Source organism: Sinohyriopsis cumingii, chromosome 16, assembly GCF_028554795.1.
Source record: "Sinohyriopsis cumingii isolate HCF-2022 chromosome 16, ASM2855479v2, whole genome shotgun sequence".
NCBI lineage: Eukaryota > Metazoa > Mollusca > Bivalvia > Unionida > Unionidae > Sinohyriopsis > Sinohyriopsis cumingii.
In genome coordinates, this window is record NC_142976.1 from 34,344,954 (window position 1) to 34,364,084 (window position 19,131).

Below are 19,131 nucleotides of genomic sequence, written 5' to 3' on the forward strand. Positions count from 1 at the left end.
GGCTAATGTGGGTATGTGAGAAAGCTTGACAGTAGCTTCTCGAGGGTCGGTGGTTCTTTCTGGGGGTTTTCCCAGGTTCTTCCTCCACCATTAATACTGGCCGCCATGTATAGCCTATCGTGTGCTGAAAAATGGCGTTAAACCCTACAACAACAACAACAACAATGATAGTCACCCACTTTTTTAATGAGAGAATTTCTTGGCACTTATGAGTTTATGTTTACAAGTACCCTCCAGAACTGCCACCTCTCTAACATGGCCAGTGGCTAGCATACTGGCATAAACAAGGACAAATTAACCTCTTACAAGCAGATAAACATCATGGAATTTAGAGATGGAAATCTCATGTACATTTGTTGGTTTAAAACGTAACACAATGATATTTGTTCCAACATCCTGACAAAGAACCTTACTTTAATCCCTAAAAAGAAAACAGATAATTATCAAGATGAAAAAACCAACAGTTTATAGGCACAGATTTGTTCAGCTCAAATTAGAATATGACATCCAGCAGCCATCAAATAAGACAAGTCCCTTGAAGGGATCAACACTTTACTATCTGAAAAAGATTTCCAGGAATTTAAGATCAGACCATTTCTTCTTTATCACTGCTGAGTGTTAAAACCATCTCTGATATTTTAATAATACTTTTTAAAAAATCAGCCACTGCTGCAGCCATATTGGAAGTAAGATTGGTGCCATTTTCATTATGGACAAACTAGACAACATTAGAAGACTTTTGGTGAAATCCCAAACTTCATCTGAACATCCATTCAGGAGAAATTTTAATATGTTCATTTCGGAAGCCATATCTGAGGTCACCATTTTCATGCAAGACCAAATAGTATCACAATTAGTCTTATGGTAAAAACCCAATGTTAATATGACTTTCCATTTAGGAGGAGTATCATCAACTTGATTTCATGATGGCCATACAGGATGTCAGATCATATCATTTTCATTTAGTACAAAATATGACATACCATATTTCATGTTATTTTTTGTACATGAAAAAATAATTATTAATTTCAGTGTACGAAAAATTATATTAAAAATAAATAATTATCATTTTGTGTTAATGACCATGTACGAAAAATAAAGGGATCATACCCAGACAAGGCCTGCGGAACACATGACACTCGAATGTACAAAACTAATTTACAAGTACAAATAGAGAAAGAGAGAGAGAATAATCTTTATTGTTCAGTTACCTGTCAGTTGTGTTATTCCTTATGTAAACAATACAAGGGCACTATTCTATTCCATTGGCAATAAAAACCTGAATAAATAAATCGTTCTGGATGTAATTATGAGATCCACTGTCACTGTGCCACATGGTTATGCAGATGTAATATACCTGCTAATTAAATATGCTTGACCTTTAGTTTGGTCTTTTCCAGTAAATACTGAACTGAAGACCAGATTCACCTCTACAGATCAAATTAAGGAGGTTCTACATAAGGAAATGAGGTAAGCCATGGGGTATTGAAAATGTGCATGATAAGCCCATTAGCTCAAGAACAATATTAATCTACTGATACTTGTTCTGAAGCCAGTGGAAAAAAAATGGCAAATGAATTTAAGAGAGAGAGAGAGAGATAACAACAAAGCAACGTGTACAAAAAATATTTTTGTATTATAAACACATGCTCCTTCTCATGTGAATACATCAAGGGTCAGCCGGCACCTGGGTTAAATTCTTTGTTTGTCCTTTTAATATTTTTCGAAAAATCTATTTTCATCCAGCTTGATAAAGTACTTGGTGTAAGGTGGTACTTTGCAGCTATGGGTCTAATTCCACACAGTTTTACCTCCACAACAATTCTTATTTTATCGTTAATGTCCCATTTCTTGTACTTTCCTCTTACTGGTGACTTTGCCGTACCAGGAAACTGGCTTATATCCCTCATATCTTTGCTGTAGTCCAGCTTGGCTACTGAAAGCTCAGGAAATAATTCAGCAACAACGGGCACCTTTTCCATAGTATCTTTTGGTATGATGGCATTATCTGCTGCATCAATATTTGATTGGTGCAGTTCAGCATCATCTTTTACATTGGCGATCTCAGTAACTGAAGTGACTGACAGGTGATGGGCTTCACCTTTGTCTTTTCTGGGACATCTATGTCCAATTTTCTGCCTTTTGTTTGGTGGTTCAGTGCATTTAGGTGGTGGTGGGATAAAAGTCCCTCCCTTTGGCAGGGGTCTGAAGAAACTTAATAATGAAGTCATGCTCAAGCATGAACAGACCAAGATCTTTGAAAGATATAAACTGTATATAAATTGAACTCCCAGAGTCCATGACTTTTGCATTTATGATTAAAACCAACTGGGCTTTTATAGTTTTTACCGTATTAATATATTGAGACAATAAGATTAATTACCAAAGGGACTGTCGCTGTCACATCTTCCTGTACTGAGATATTATTTTTACTGGATAAATAAACTCAAATGGTTTCTGAACTCATTTTGAAATGCGCGTTTCTTTGTTACACTGACTGACGTAATCAAGAGCGCTCATTAATGACAGTGTCCAGCTGTTAATGAATAGCGGTATACATATATTGTAATGACAACAACAGAACAAATCAATCATTATATTTTCTCACTGATACAAAAAATGAAGGGCAATATGATGAATGTGAATATATTCACAATTAACAAAACTGTTGCCCTTCCGAGTAAGCTGAGAAAAGGGCTTAGTTTTTTTTTTCTTTTTCATTATTAGATGCCTCAGGCACACCTTTACACGAAGATAACAGATAATTCGGATTTGTGTTTCACTGAGGTAACAAATATTTATATTTCTCATATGGGATTATACCAAATATACTCAGCAAAGAATAAATTGGTTGTTTTGTGTATCTAAGTGACACATCAGTATTTGTTCTGATGCCGTTTTAAACGTGATGCAAAAAAAACCCATAAAAGTATCTAGCGAAATACAATAATAAAAGAAAGAAATTATCAATGACCTACATGCATGATTATAAACGACGATTATTATATTGCATGAATCTCCTGTTTCACTATTCGATGCCTCAGTTAAGAACATGCCCAAAGTTAGTCACTACTCATAATTTGCTTAGCAAAACAATACCCTGGTCATTTGATGCACCTAAATCGAACTTTGGTATATTTCTGAATGGGAACCTGTCTTCAATTTTAGCAAAATGAAATAAAAATAATAGATAAATAAAAATGTTAACAAAACAATGATTTTTTTTCTTATTTTTAGCTGTAAAATGTAAAGGGCAGTACTTTTTTAATCACTTTGGCAAAAGTAAATCACAGTAGATCGTTTTATGCATGAAAAATAATAGGATGACCGAAAAAATATTAAATTTGTGTACAAAAAAATTAAAGGGTATGAAAAATAACATGAAAATACAGTAATATGTGATGACTTCTGTTGAAAACCTGAAACTGATACAACTTTTCATTTTGGAGGAGTAGCAATAAAAAAAATTCAAAATGGCCCATTCGATATCAGAATTTTTATTCAAGAACAACTAGTCACCATACAATGTCATCCTCTGAAATCCTGTTGATACGACTTTGTCAGTTGTACTTTCTGAAGCAGTGGGAAATAGAATGATAGTTACAACCAGCCCTGATTTTATAAACAAGGTTTTGAATGGTTCTGTACTGTGATCAAGGATTATTCCTAATTATTATCAAAAACTTAATTTTAAGTTTTATCACATTGTACCCATGTAATATTTAAATAAAATACAAACTCTTATTATTTACTCATGCCTTTCTGCCATCATAATTAATTATTACTCAAATCTATATGATACCCCTCTAGAAAAGATAGCCCTATAGTAAGGCCACTCTTCTACTGTAGAAGTTGGGGGGGGGGGGCTTATATGGAGGAGGCACTGTGAAAACCATATTAAACAATCTATTCAGGAGGAGTAGCAATTCAAGATTTTCAAGATGGCTAATGCCTGTGCTAAAGCTATCAACGGGTACCTGGGTACAGTACACTGATAATAACCAAGTTAATAAAATGGACAACTGGGTTCCTACTAAAAATATATATAAAAAAGCAAACGTGTTTCCAAGCTCAAATCAAAGACATCAAGAGTGAGCAAGACACAGAATAGCAATTACAGTTTGAGGCTTGTGTCATGTGACTACTGCCTGCTATGTATTTATCCACCATTAAACATATGTCTAATTTCCTTATTTAATATTTATAATAACTGTACAAGCAACAGCTCCAAGAAAACATATGGGATTCTTGAATGTGAAAGCATGTATCACAGATTCATTATATTTTTATATATACATAGCGAACCAACAAAATACTTTAAAAAAGTTAGTGCCAGATATTAAGACAAACAGTTTTATCAATGTGACTCATGGATGGTACTAGACTGAAAAATGTTCGAGGAAAGGGATTTTATTAAACTTAAGAACATGTTGCATCAGGTAGAAGACAAATCAATGGCATTTTACATTTGAAAGAAAAATTCAACAGAGATGTAGTACAGCATTCATCATTTGTGAACTTCACACCCATTTGGCAAAAGTTAGTCATGTAGGCTACTTCAAGTAAGTATTACACATAGATAATTTATCAGTTTGTTTTGTGTCCATACTCTTGTATTTACTATTAATCAACATAAATTTAGATGATTTGTGACAAGAATTTTAACAGCAGATCCAGATGTGTAGCAAAAATAAATGTACATTTTTCATAGTTTTCTGTAATTATTGCAAGTAATATACAGTCTATACTTTTTATGCTCAGATTATGCTTTTACAACTTATATTAGTAATAATTATGCTTATATCTCTCTTAGGGGTGACATGTATGAACCTACAACAAATCAGTTCAGGTCCACATTGAATACAATTTCCCTTTGATCAAGTACCCATAAAACCAATTGTTAGGATCGATAGTACCCGGCAGAAGTTTTCTAAACAAACTCATTCTATTCATATCAATAATAAGATGCAAACAAACACTGGGTCACATCAGCATTACATGTTAATGTCATGCTAACGAAAACAAAGGAAAATGGACAATCACAAGTACTAAATTCTGAGGGTGATGACCTGTAATAATGCAAACCAAACTCCTCTAAGGTTTCATGGGCATAAAGCTGCATGCCAAACTCCTCTGAGGTTTCATGGGCATAAAGCTGCATGCCAAACTACTCTGAGGTTTCATGAGCGTAAAGCTGCATGCCAAACTACTCTGAGGTTTCATGTGCATAAAGCTGCATGCCAAACTCCTCTAAGGTTTTATGGGCATAAAGCTGCATGCCAAATTTAACACAAACATGGTAAAGTTGTGTTGGTCAAACCAAAAGTTAGTAAGATGGGCATTCAGGGAATAGCACCATTCAATGATGACGATGAACACTAAATTTAAGTTTTCATTCAAGGTCTTACCAATATCATGCTACATTTGTTGCTGAAATTGATATCAGGGAGACACTGAATCAGGGGCCATAACACATACATGCCAACCCCCAAGTGGTATAAGCATAATTATTGCTATTTACAAGAAGCAAAAGAGTAATTTAGGTGCAAAAAGATTAATCTCTATATTACATGTCTGAATTACAGCACATATGATTAAGATAGATTTTTTTAACTACAAACATGGTTCTGCAACTGATAAAAATTCTTGTCACAAAGAGAAAAATCCATATGGACAAGAACCATAATACAAGCACAAAATATACTGACAAATTATTTATATTCAGCACTCATTACAAGTGTAAATTTCACTGAATGATCATAAACTGGAAATCTGCAATGAGGCCATTTGCTCGAATTGCTGTATTACATTACCACCATATACTTCTTTTAAAGTTTGTAAAGTGGTGTTTATTTGTCATTTTTCTGACCTGATATATTTCAAGTTCTAAAAAGCTCCATCTGCTCTAACATTTTCCATCATAAAACATCCACAACTCACACTGTAAAGCATTTCACTTAACATATGGGAATAGTTTCTTTAAAAGTACAGACTGGTTCACAAATTCCCTAGCTTATCAATAAAATGAATCACATCTGTAGAAACTGGTCTGTTGTCTTGAAAATGGTTCGCATACAGTTGCTACTAAAAATAGCAAATTACGGAGAGCACTTTTATGCTATTTTCATGCATCAGTCATCTTCTTAAGAATATGTGCAATTTTATATAAGTGAAATTAATCAGACGATAATAAAAATGACGAAAAACAAGTTTTTATTGCATTAGTTTTATTTTATTCTTTAATGTACCAAAAAGCCATAATCCATATAAAGTCTAACGCAATGCATGATTTGGTGATAAAAGTGCAATGGTTGGCATGTATGCATGACTCCTCTTAATAATGACAGAGAAAATTGAATATCAACTTTGTCCAAATCCTCCTGACATCATAAATCAGCATACCAAGTTTGCTGACATGCAATTACTCCCAGTAACATTACACTGTGGAAACCAAATTGTTGAGAGATGAACTGACAAAAGGCTCCAACTTTGTCAAAAACAATATGTCAGTTGAAAGGTCCAAAAGAATCTTAAGTTTTCCTGTTATGTTGATGAACTTACATGTCTTAGCTCCTTTTCCATTTGTCAAACCTCCCCAAACAATATCCTGCAACAAACTGTTAAAACGATAGACAACTTTACAGTTCTACCTTTAAGAGTCCTGGGTACTCCTTCCTGACGGCAGGCTATATACATGCAGGCAGCGCATACTGCATCATTGCTCCTTCCTTTCAAAGATTTACTTTCCTGAACTTGTTTAAAGAGAGTACTGGCTCGGTCCTGAAATGTTAAATGTTTCTGGTAAAAGTATTCAAGGTAATTAGCTCCCATACCAACTCTCTTTATTTGTTGTAAGTAAAATCCCAATCTGATTAAAAATCAGATTTCCACTATCCTTTATGAACATCTGGAAACTGAAAGGGTATGAGATTGTACATGCATTCAACTTTTAATTTTTTTCTATAAAAGTGACTAGTGACCACTGCAGGCCTACTGCACTTAGTTCTTGGGTTTTACATGTGTATGGGGTTTGCTTACGAACTCGTTATTAATTTCCTATATTTTAAAAATATTTTACCAAATGTAATTTGTTCTCTGCACTTAGCACAAACAAATTTAATATCATTTTGGGTAAAGTACGAGAAATAGTGTGTAAAATGTTTACAATCATTTTGGGGAAGAGTTCGAGTTTGAATTCGAATCTAATATGATCGTGGCTTGGCTTCTGAAATTTAACAATTTCATCAAGTTCTTGAACTGTTTGCCAAAATAAACATTATTGGGAACGTTACTTATTATTGATCCATGAGTAAAGCCAGTAAGTCATCTTTGTGATTGTCTTCAATTAATTCTGTATACAATCGTTGCTCAAACAATAGCTGACAATGTGGTGGTTGATAAAAGATTCTCACAATTTAATATACATCTAAAAATGAGAGTCGCCAACAGTTTTGCTGTGCTTGGCAGTGTAATTAGATGCAATCAGTTGACCAATAAATAATGTCTGCCTTATTAGCTAGAAATTCACAGGATATGAAATTGTTAATGCATTCAGCTTAAAAATATTTATAGAAGTGAATCACGACCATTGCAGGCCTACTGCACCTGGGTATATTGATTGTTTATGAACTCGTTATTAATTTCCTATTTTTTTATAAAAATATTTTACCATTATGGAAAAATAAGTTCACAAATGCAATTCATTCTCTGCACTCTGCACAATGATTATTATAGTAGTTTTCACACATTTCTTTCGACATTCACAAAATCTGAAGTAAAAGTTCATGCACGCTGAAAGCATGTGTGTTGATGGTTAATTATTCTTGCTGTATTCACTCACAAACGAATAGGTGTACAAAGCGTTAATTATTGAAAATTTACAATGGATAAATGAACATGGAAATGCATATGAGAAAATTTTAGCTGTATGAAATTTGTACAAAACACTGTTCGTAGACCCTGGAACATAATGAACCGTACACATGCTTCGTCTTTCTAAACCTAATTTTGCTGTTAATTTTACCCACTGAATTCAGACACATAATGATGTGTGACAAAATTATTGAATAGTTTAAATATGTATGCAATTTTTGCAATGGAATTACATATATTATGGATTAATTGCCAGCCTCGATGGTACGATATCAGACAAGTAAACGGTGTTGATACTCTGTTCATGCTGTATATTAGATGTTGAATTCAGACACAATGATCTGGGATTTGTTTTATTGAATATTGAAAATCTGTGTGCAATTTTTCAATGGAATTACATGCATTATATAGATGAACTGCATGATAGTAAATGGCGTTGATACCCTATTCATCATATACATTAGAATATGTGCCAATGAGTTGTTCTCTGAAAAAAGTATAATACTGTAAAACACATTAAAGTGACCCTGATAGTAATGCGATACAATTTTCTGGACTCCAATTAAAGAGTTATAGCAGGGTTCCACTGTATGTAATAAGGAAAAGAATGAAGAATAAAATGCCGTGTAACAAATTATCACAGAGTTCTATAAGAAATGTAGCATGCATGGAACAGCAAGAAACACAGATGTAGTAAGATACCTTATGCCTTCTGATATATGAAAGATATATGAAAGATACCAGCGATGTATGTCACACATATTATCAAGAGAAACATAAAATAAAACATGAATACAACACATACTGTGGCATATATTAAACAATTTATTGAAAAGGAGTGTAATTTCTCCAATTCTTCAAGAAACAAATCAGAATTTATTATAATCTGTAACATTTTCAGCACTTATACAGCACTATGAAATAGGCCTACAATATTTTTTGACCACACCACAATATTTCATCATCTGAAACAATTTTCTTGCTTTATTTTAGCTTATGTGTTATAGTAAAGCCTCAGTTCTGCTTATTTTTCTTATTATTCTATCCTCTAGCATTTTGCCATGATTCTTTATGAATTTTTTTAATAGACCTTTTCTTTTCAGTAAAGTAATTAACAGATATTCATTTTGTTCAAAGAACTATAAGCATATTGTGACAGCTTTATATCAATGATGATTCTGCAAAAGAAACTTTTTACGTCAGTCCAAAAAGAAAAATCTGATAGCCTGACACCTGGGGCCTCTCTAATTTCAGATCAGGCCTGTACTGTATTCTAATTTGCCAAAGAAAACTTTGATCGTGCAGATGAAATGCATAATTTTACTTTGTTGCTGAAACACTAATACATTATTAATGTTTGCCATTTGCCTCAATATTTGCCTGCATTATATACATATATATGTGAAGCAACGGAAGATTTTAAAAACATAAAAAATATTTTTATCAACGATAGTCACTCAAAAGGTTTAGCACTCTTCTCTCCAAGAAGAATTTCCAGGAATTCAAAGACAAGATTATTTCTTCAACTGCTGAAATCATCTCTGATATTCCTGAGCACTAGGATTTTCCAGTTAGTATACTGTGATAGTCACAATGGATTTGATATTTTCCAGTATATTTTGTGACTGATACTCAGAAAAGTTTGAAATGCATATTCTTGAGTTATAGATAAACATTTTATAGGACTTCCACTTTTAATGTTAGACAGAATGCTCTTATCACAATCTCATGACCAAGATTTTCTTTTAGTACAGAACTGCAGGACTCATGGTACTAATGATACAGAAGAACGGGAACCAGTCTAGAAATGAGTAAACATAAAACATAGTATATATGGGTTTGGCTGGACAGGACTGACTGATGATGAAAGTAAAATTTTAGTGAAAAGAATATTTTCAGAGTATATCCAAGTTGTAACTGAATGAAAAGCTGAGACAAAGCTTTATTAATGGAATTTCAGTCCTTTTACAAACTTGAGTTTTGGAAAACTCAAAACTGAAATTAGCACCCAATTCTTCGGTGTGGAAATGAAAATACATGTACAGCAAATAAATGCTGCAAGTCACACAACTTTCTCTACACAGAAGATAGCGTCAAGGATATGTCTGTACTGAAAAATTTAATTTTGATCATAAGCATTCAGAAATTTGAAGTTATTGACTTTTGAATAACATGATGTTTCCATATGTTTGCTATGGGAACTGAATTAGTAGTGACATTAGTGAATGAGTATATATAGTTAACCATTTTTTAAAATTAATATTGGTCTCTATGACCTTGCCCCCCTTCCCCACCCCCATAACCTATGCCCATGATTTGTTTGAAGTTATTTCTAGCCTAAGCAGTAGTGAGAAAAATTATCCTCCTTTTAGAAGACTAGCTATATTGGATGCTTGAAAAATGGGAATTACTCCTATCAATTTTTTTCTGTGTTGCACATACTTGCCATGGAAAACAAAAAAATCAATAAAAATGAGAAAGCTAACACAAATTAATATTATTTATATCAATGTGATGCTGATGTACAATTATTTAGAGAGTTTTTATTAAACAACATAGATTCCAGTGAAATTATCTGAAACGGTTACAAATTTTTCTACGGTTCAAAATAATCATTTACAGATATTGACACATGTATAAAAAACATATATCTGTTCAATAAAATCATAAAGAAATACACATTTAAAAAATTATGCTTGAGTTGAAATCACAAAAATGACATCTGAAGAAATATTAATTTTTTCCCTAAAACTCACAGCTATCATCTTGGGAAGGTTCAGTCGATCCCCCATTTGGTTAATTTCCCGGAATGCATTCAGTAGAGACCTGTCGGCACTGTTCATCTGAAACAGACAAAGGATAAACATTAAGGTGGTTCAAATCAAAGCAGTGACAACACCAAATGCTTGGATGGAGGAAGTGATGCTGATTTACGTAACAAGAACATACCTCCACATATACTGCTATTTATGCTCCATTTAGACATACTGCTATTTATGCTCCATTTAGATATACTGCTATTTATGCTCCATTTAGATATACTGCTATTTATGCTCCATTTAGATATACTGATATTTATGCTCCATTTAGATATACTGCTATTTATGCTCCATTTAGATATACAGTAGTCCCCCTCTTGAACGGCCCCGCTGACCAGCGGCCACCCACTCCTTACGGCCAGAATCCGTTGGCACTGACGAGTTTGTGTTCAAAAGTACCCCTCACGAAAGGCCACCCGGCTAACGCGACCAGCGGCCAGCATATTAGTACAATAATATAAAATTGACCCCTCACAAGCAGCCGTATTTTATTTGAATATGTATCCAGAACCAGTATTTTATTCATAACATGTGTTAAGTAATCTGATTTCTGTTTCCCCGATGTCAGGTTTTTGTTACTGAAAGAAGTGTTGAGTAAAGTACATTTACCACTAAGGTTAATATTATATCTTTTATGCCTCACGAGAAGCCAAATGTATTCCATAAAAACCGAGAAAGACTCAAATTTTAATCCATACAAAAGGGTACGTACATGTAATCCAATTAGCCTTACTGCTGTGTTATCGTAAGATGTCCGGTTTAGTCACTGATAATTGTTAAGATTACAATTATTGAACAGTGGTAACAGCTGAGAAGTGGCAGTATCGATGTACAATACCCAAGTCAGCAGGAAAATGGCTTGACAGCCTTTATGGCTTCCCTTAGTAAGACGCTCAGCTTGTTCACTTTGATAATCAGTGGCTATTACTACTGACAATAATTGTCAAAATTACGAATCCTAACGGCCGCGAGGTCAAATCTGCATGATGTTAATGGTACATATCGAAGCCGTTTTGGCTTCTCTCACTTAGTGTAAAGAAACGTATAAAAACAATAGGGTACCAGACTTCGACTAACGAATCACGTGACAAGATCACTTCCTTTAAAAACACACAGCAATTTGTTTAGTTGCATACAAAATTGTTTTATCAGTATTGTAGTTGGCAACATGAATAACTTACTGCAAAAAGATCAACATGTCATCAAGGAAAAGAAAAATTATCAGTTTAGAAGAGAAAGTGAAGGTAATTCAACTGAAGGGGGAGGGGGGTGGCGTCGTCAAGGATCCTTGCAGAAAACTAATGTCAGGAAGATTCAGATAAACAATATCGTGAACAATAATGAAACAATTCTGCAGAAATGGGAAGGTGAAATGGACGGAGAAAGGAAGATTGTTTGAGCCAGGAGACGTTTGTATCCTGATTTGAATGACAAGAAAAAGCAACAATTTTGTCAGTTGAACTGGGATATGACGACTTTACCGCAAGTAACGGATGGTTGCACAGATTTCAAGTGCGACACAATATTAAGTGTTCTGTCCTTAATGGAGATTCAGCTGATGTTAATAATGAAGTTGTCGAAGATTGGAACAAAAGACTAAACGATATATGCAGGGGATATGACAGCAAGGATATTTTTAATGTGACAAGACTGGTTTGTTTTTTAGACTGTTACCAACAAAGTCACAGATGATGTGATCTGTAACATAATTATAAAGACAGTTTTAAAACTATATCAATGGTTATTCATAGCATTCTTTTGAAAATGATGACACAGTTTGTTTTACATTTATTTCACATGCATGTGATTTTTTAATGAAAATATTAAATATTTAAAATTAAATGTACTTGTGACTTTCTTCATATGTATTTACTATTCGCATTTGTCATCCCCCTCTAGAAAGGCCACCTGCATTATAAGGCCACTTCCCTGCTGCATTAGGGGTGGCCTTATAAGAGGGGGACTACTGTACTGCTATTTATGCTCCATTTAGATATACTGCTATTTATGTTCCATTCTGCTATGGTAAATAGGCTGCTCAAATTAAAATAAAATGTTTTAAATTTTCTTTTCTTTATGTCATTAGAGAGTTTATAGCAACAAATGAAATATTATTTTTGAGGATTCATTAAAATGGTTTCCTTTCAAAAGCATTTTCGTGCTTTAAGTATATTATCAGCAGAATAATATTCAAAGGATAAAACTACCACGTGAAATCATCGACCTGGAAAATGCTTGGGCTTTTCTGCCAATGACTGGAAAACACCTTGGAAATTCTACAGTAGCTGCCTTGTCATAACATGTACCTTGCTTACGCAATGAAGCCACGTGCACATCACACATCAACATAGCATTCACTAACATAACTGAAATTAGATGACTTATTAATGTCAAAAACCTTTCCAGTTTTTTTTTCAAGCATGAGATGACAACTATTTTTTCACTGAAGTTGTGCAAAAATAATTTAATAAATTTATCATAATGCTTTTCATATGGCCTGATTTAACCAAGCATAATTTGACGTGTGATTGAGGTCTCTAGTATTCTGACTAGTGACCACTGATGACATTGTGCATTTTAAGTTTCACACTTAACAGGTTCTCAGTAGTTTTCTGGTCCAGATTTCTTTTAAAATCTTCATTTTGTGAAAAATGCACAATGTGCTCTCAGTATCAATATTTGAATGTGGCAATGACAAAACAATCACACTTAGCCTCCAAGAAAGTTCAAACTTCAGTTTCCTGTGAATGGGAATTTATGCTTGCAGACAGCTCTCCAATACTCTATCAAGCTAAGTTCATCCCAAGCTGGACTCGAGATGCATTCCCAAATTACATATTATTAATCAGTAGCTTCTAAGCATTGAGAGAAAGCACTTTGCTTTAAAATAAAAAAGAACAAACCGGTCTAAAATAAGAAATGCTTCCAGGATAGAAATGCACATATGTGTGAGTAAATAGTTCCAATTCTATTAGGATTTATAGTACTTTCTGTGAAAAAAATGTGTTTGTCTCAGACATCATTCAATTTTAAATGAATTACAGATAAGCATTAATGTTTGTCATTTTTTTCTGTTATTCCATGTTCTGGAATTGCTAAAAGCATGATGAACATAATGGGATGTCATTCAGTCAATTATCATCAGATGTAACGGATATTTTGAAATGTCAGAGATATTTTATTGATAATAAAAATGACTTGACATTAATTAGTGCACTTGTTACAGATAGATGTTCATTTATTTAATTGCAAAATAGGTGTAGAATTTGTAAATATGTGATTGTGAGCTCCTAATTAAAACAATGATTTTTTTAATGCCAGGCTGCAATGGTCTCAAGAGCATACTAACTTTAATATTATTTTTTGCAAGTGATTACAATATTTGTAATCACTGTAATCTTGATGCAGGTGTTTACATCCTAGTTTTTAATGTTAATCATGACCTGATGTAACATGTACATGACAATAAGTTGAAAGAAAGCATTCTAAAACATGGTATATTTTTTATTTACTTCTTAAAATATTATTATTGGACATAATGAAACATATAAATATGATGTAGTAAAAAAAAACTTAATTTATATAAACTAAAAGCATTACTGCAAATTTGATTGTTGTTTTGTTTAACCCAGATCCCCAGTACACAATGACACTCGATATTTTTGGTCATTTTCATTATAACTTTGTTTGGTACATAATGCAGTCAGCAGTTATGAACCCTGACTACCATATTATAGTGAAGGAAAGCTGTACCACAAGTAAATTCCTCTAAAAACGTCATCAAATACCAACTCTATTGCAGAAATAATTTTTCAGGCAGTCTCCTTTTTATCTAACCTCTACCAAAGGACATCTGATTTTTATTCATCTTAGAATAAACTGATCCATATAACACCTCATATAGCATCCCATATCTGTCACTAAAGTCAACAGATTACAACAATGTCTGTAATGCCATTTTTCAGCACATGACAACCTACATGTGTCAGCCAATATATCTGGTGGAGGAAGAACCATCGAGCCATGAAAAGCTCCTGGAAAGCTTTCTTACATACACACATGGGTCGAGCCCATGACCCAAACCCACACTGACAGAGGAAAGATGGGAGAGTCAGTACAGGTGAGTGGATAATGCTGCACAGAAAACTGAAATAAAAAATACAAATGTTGAAACTGAAGAATTGTGAATAGAAACAAAACATCTTAACCACTAAGGCAATATGTGTACCAAGTTTCAAAGAGATATCTTAAATAATTTTTGTGATATATTCTGAAAATTAAAATGTTTACAAAAGCTGTACCCCACACAACCCATTTACAGGAGATAATCATACAAAAAAATTTCAGTACAGAATTATATTCTACTATGCATACCAGTGAGACCTTGTTAATCTAGCCTGTCTGTATTACACACAAAAAAAAACATTAACCAGATTTCAATATATTAAAAGATTGAGTATCTTACTGTACGTCTGTTTCTGTAGACTGGTTTTCCAAATTCATCTGTGGCAAGATTAGGGCCGGTTTCTATCATTGTAGACAAGTCACTACCATCAAGCAAGGGGTTCTGAAAATAAACTCTACATCTTTAACTAAGTAACAGAAAGAAGCAAAACCAACAGGTTTAGGCAAATTCAACAAACAATTTATTTTGATAGAATACAAAGTGAAAATTTTAAAAAATTGCAATATTGTGAATTAAATCCCAAAATATATCTAAATACCCTATCACAATTCCAAAAGAATACAATGTTCTGAATGAATTCTAATAATCTTGAATGTGTTGCAGTACCAATAGTCTTGAAACTGCTGATGTACCAATAGTCTTGATTCATCACAATCATATAAACCCAAATGTTGTTGAATGGAATTCACAATAATCCCAAAGTAGTGTTTCTTTGTACAAAAAAATCAATAAGCACTTTGTGTTTCCAATGAACAATTTAAATAAATAAGTCCTCTCAAATCATAATTGAACACAACTAAAAACTCGGATCACTGATTCCCAAATACTAATATTAAAACACGAATGATTAATTGCTTATGAAACCTCTATATATTCAAACTGTCACCCGACCTATGGCATAACAGAATATTCTAGAAAACTAATGATGTCTAATTGAAAAATTTCACTTTAATTCATAAACAAGGTCAGACATTGAACTTTAACTCAAGTAAACCTCTTTTATTTTAAATTAAAGAAAGTAAGGTAAATGCAAACCTCAGGCATGACAATAGTCAGGTAGCTAAACCTCTACCCTCAATCAATGACAAAGCTTGTCAAGCACATAATATAAATTAAATACAAATAACAATGTACATACATATTAAGACAGAATGCTACCTGTGAACTTCATGTATATAATGATTAGGACAGAATGCTACCTGTGAACGTCATGCATATAATGATTAGGACACAATGCTTACTCTGAACTTGGTGCATATAATGATTAGGACAGAATGCTACCTGTGAACTTCATGTATATAATGATTAAGACAGAATGCTACCTGTGAACTTCATGCATATAATGATCAGGAGAGAATCTTACCTCTGCAGCACCAACACGTGATGGGTCCTTTGTATCCTTTTCATTACTAAATGTCCTCCACTCTGTTCCCACATCAACAACCCTGATAAAATAACACCACACAAATTACATGTATCTGCATTACTAACACAAATTAAATCATGTGCAGTAGTTACACTAATATACACTGTTCCCTCTTTATATCACAGAGCCCTCATTATAACACTGTTCCTTCTTGGAATTCACGAGATGTGCTTGATGGTCTAAGCTGTTTTCTGACTTGACACATATTTGTGAAAATACAGGGGAAAAACAGCAAATCAGATACTATGTAACCATTGGCTAAAATTACTACAAGGACGTAGACAAATAAATAAACCATAAATTTACAATCCTGTCAATTTACTGTTGTAAAGAAGCTATATTGAAGTGAGTGATTACATTATGAAAACCTCTCCATCTAAAAACAGATGCACTCAGGTCTGTCTTGATTCTGTAGGATAGAAGGGACTGCAACTTTTGATGATGGGACTCATATTTTTACCAAAATGGGAGTCCTGGACTCCTAGTTTTAAAATCCTAGCGAGACATCTGATATATATATATATATATATATTTTATAAAAGTGCCAGGAACTTTCCATCACAGATTTTGCTTTAACTTGAGTCTTTTCATGTACTCTATATAATAATTTATGTTTTCTATTAATTACTTTTCTGTTGAAACCAACAGCTCACTGATTAAATGTTAAATTAAATAACAAAAATGTACTGTCACTTACAGGATCTGGCTTTCAAAAATCAGCTAATGTTCATTAACAAGTGTTTGGGAAGTTCTAGTCCAAGCAAGTTTCTTGCCATGCATATTTCTCCCCTGTAGAATGGTCTTAATTTTTCTCAAATTTTTATTCCACTCAAATTTATTTTCATCCTTACCTGTCACCTACCACCAGCCCACAATCTGGACAAATCATGTCACCTGCATGGTAATCTTCCACTAGTGGTGAATCTGGATGCTCAGGACAACACACCATTGGTGGACGTCTATAAATATTAAAAGGACAGTTATAGCACAATAAGAAATTTCTAATTTAATAATCAACACAGTAACACAACTATGAATTTAAAAGTATGTTAATGTCACCATTTTGCACGGACTAGTTATTGAATAACCTGTACATTTACATATCTCTATACCCCCAAAATGGAGCAAATTTTGTTCTCCACTTTTTAAAGTCAGCTATATGTATCAGAGAAAGAACTCTCTAATTGTTGGTTATGTCCAACACAAGATCATGGTGTCTTGTTTTCAAGTCACAGCATCATCACCAATAACCTGTGTATTTATTAGCAAATTTCAATCGACATTTTGCATTTGATCATATCTGACCAAAAAGCAACTCCAATACCAATGCATTACAGTAGATTTACGTTTGATAATATCCAATCCATACATGTTGATTACACCAGCGAAAAACAAACGTAAAATATAATCTCAAAGTTGAATCCAAACGTTTGAGCCTTGTTATACTTTATGCATTTTTGGACAAACAGTTAAAATATAAAATTTCTAAGAAACATTGCATTGTTTTGTTTTTGATCGGCCTTAAAAAAATAAATGTGCAATCAAACAAAAAAAAAAATGAATAAGCAAATGGCTTAAGTTCCCCATCACTTTTGTCAAACATTTCAATGTAACATTACATTTTTTAAAAAAAAAATCTGTTGGAGGCTAAAACTTTAGCTAAGCTGTAAAAACTGCAAGGATAAGATTTGTGTTCAATTTCTTTGTAGATCGAGTGATACACAAATCACTCAAATGATAACTACATCTACTTTCAACTTAAATCGCAAAATAAATAACCTACCGATTTGTTGATGCCATTTTGGTACGCTAATGACGACTGGAATCATTCGGAATAACCTCGGCGGTTTCTGCAAGATTCAGATATACCTCCAATGCCATTCGGAATAACCTCTGCTATTTTTGCAATACAAAGTTTAGCCAGCTTTCTACGTGATTCACCCAGGTGTTAATACTTCGTAATACGTCGATCTTAACATCAATCAGCAATTTCCGTCAGGTTGTGAAATAACCTCGGAAGTAATTGTAAGAAAACCCATAAATTTGGTGTGTTTGGTGATTAGCCTCTGGCGGAGTGCACCGCATATCTATTACAATTTTTTTTTTGTTTTGTTGAAACTCGATTTCAATTGATTTTTCTTAATGTTGCTTACAATGTTTTGCAAAAATGTCTAAAACAAAAAAGGTATTGAAAAAAGTATAGAAATATTTTTTAAAAAATAACGCCAGTTATCGGAACCAAATAAGGTCTTGGAAGCGACCCAAGATATATACATATCCAGTCTGCTCTAGTCTGACTTAATAGTTGTCTAAGATATTAGCTCTCTCTCAAGTTATATAATGACAGCCAGACTGATGAATGCACAGGCCCAAAACCAATCCCTCTCTCTCTCTCTCTCTTGGTTGAAGATTTAAATATGAGTAATATATGTTGTGCGAGCAACAACTGTGAGTTGCTTCACCTAGAGAGGGAGAGGCAAAAAGCCAATTTATATTCTCTGAATTAAAACATGCGAAAAGATTGAAATGTGTTCCATCATCACCCAATGATACCATGAAATACATTCTGCTATGAAGTAAAATGAAATCTTTAGGAAAATCTTTAGCAACAAATCTGGCATTACGCCAGATGAAAAAAGATAAAAGGAAATATTTGTAAAACGTGTTGCTTTACTCGTTGCTTTACCACTGACATAACACCTCTGAATTTAATATGCATAACATGTTTTATCATTTATGTCTATTCCTTTCTTCTGTTTTCTCTAACATTATGTAGGAGAAAAACTGAATAAGTTAATATAATCTAACGTTTATAAATCAGTTTTACT

At 33.3% G+C, this 19,131-nt stretch overlaps 1 protein-coding gene across 1 annotated transcript in view; it reads right to left on the minus strand.

The window, feature by feature from the left end:
* LOC149780189 (transcription initiation factor IIB-like) overlaps nt 1-18,166 on the minus strand; it is a 32,772-nt gene extending 14,606 nt beyond the window's left edge. The window contains exons 1-6 of the mRNA XM_089936938.1: nt 18,087-18,166; nt 17,155-17,262; nt 16,241-16,322; nt 15,157-15,258; nt 10,629-10,715; nt 6,651-6,780 (exon numbers count right to left, since the gene is read on the minus strand). Of these exons, the coding sequence (XP_089793064.1) occupies nt 6,651-6,780; nt 10,629-10,715; nt 15,157-15,258; nt 16,241-16,322; nt 17,155-17,262; nt 18,087-18,103 (526 nt within the window). The 5' untranslated portion in view covers nt 18,104-18,166. The remainder of the gene's footprint in view (nt 1-6,650; nt 6,781-10,628; nt 10,716-15,156; nt 15,259-16,240; nt 16,323-17,154; nt 17,263-18,086) is intronic.
* Nucleotides 18,167-19,131: the final 965 nt, after the last annotated feature.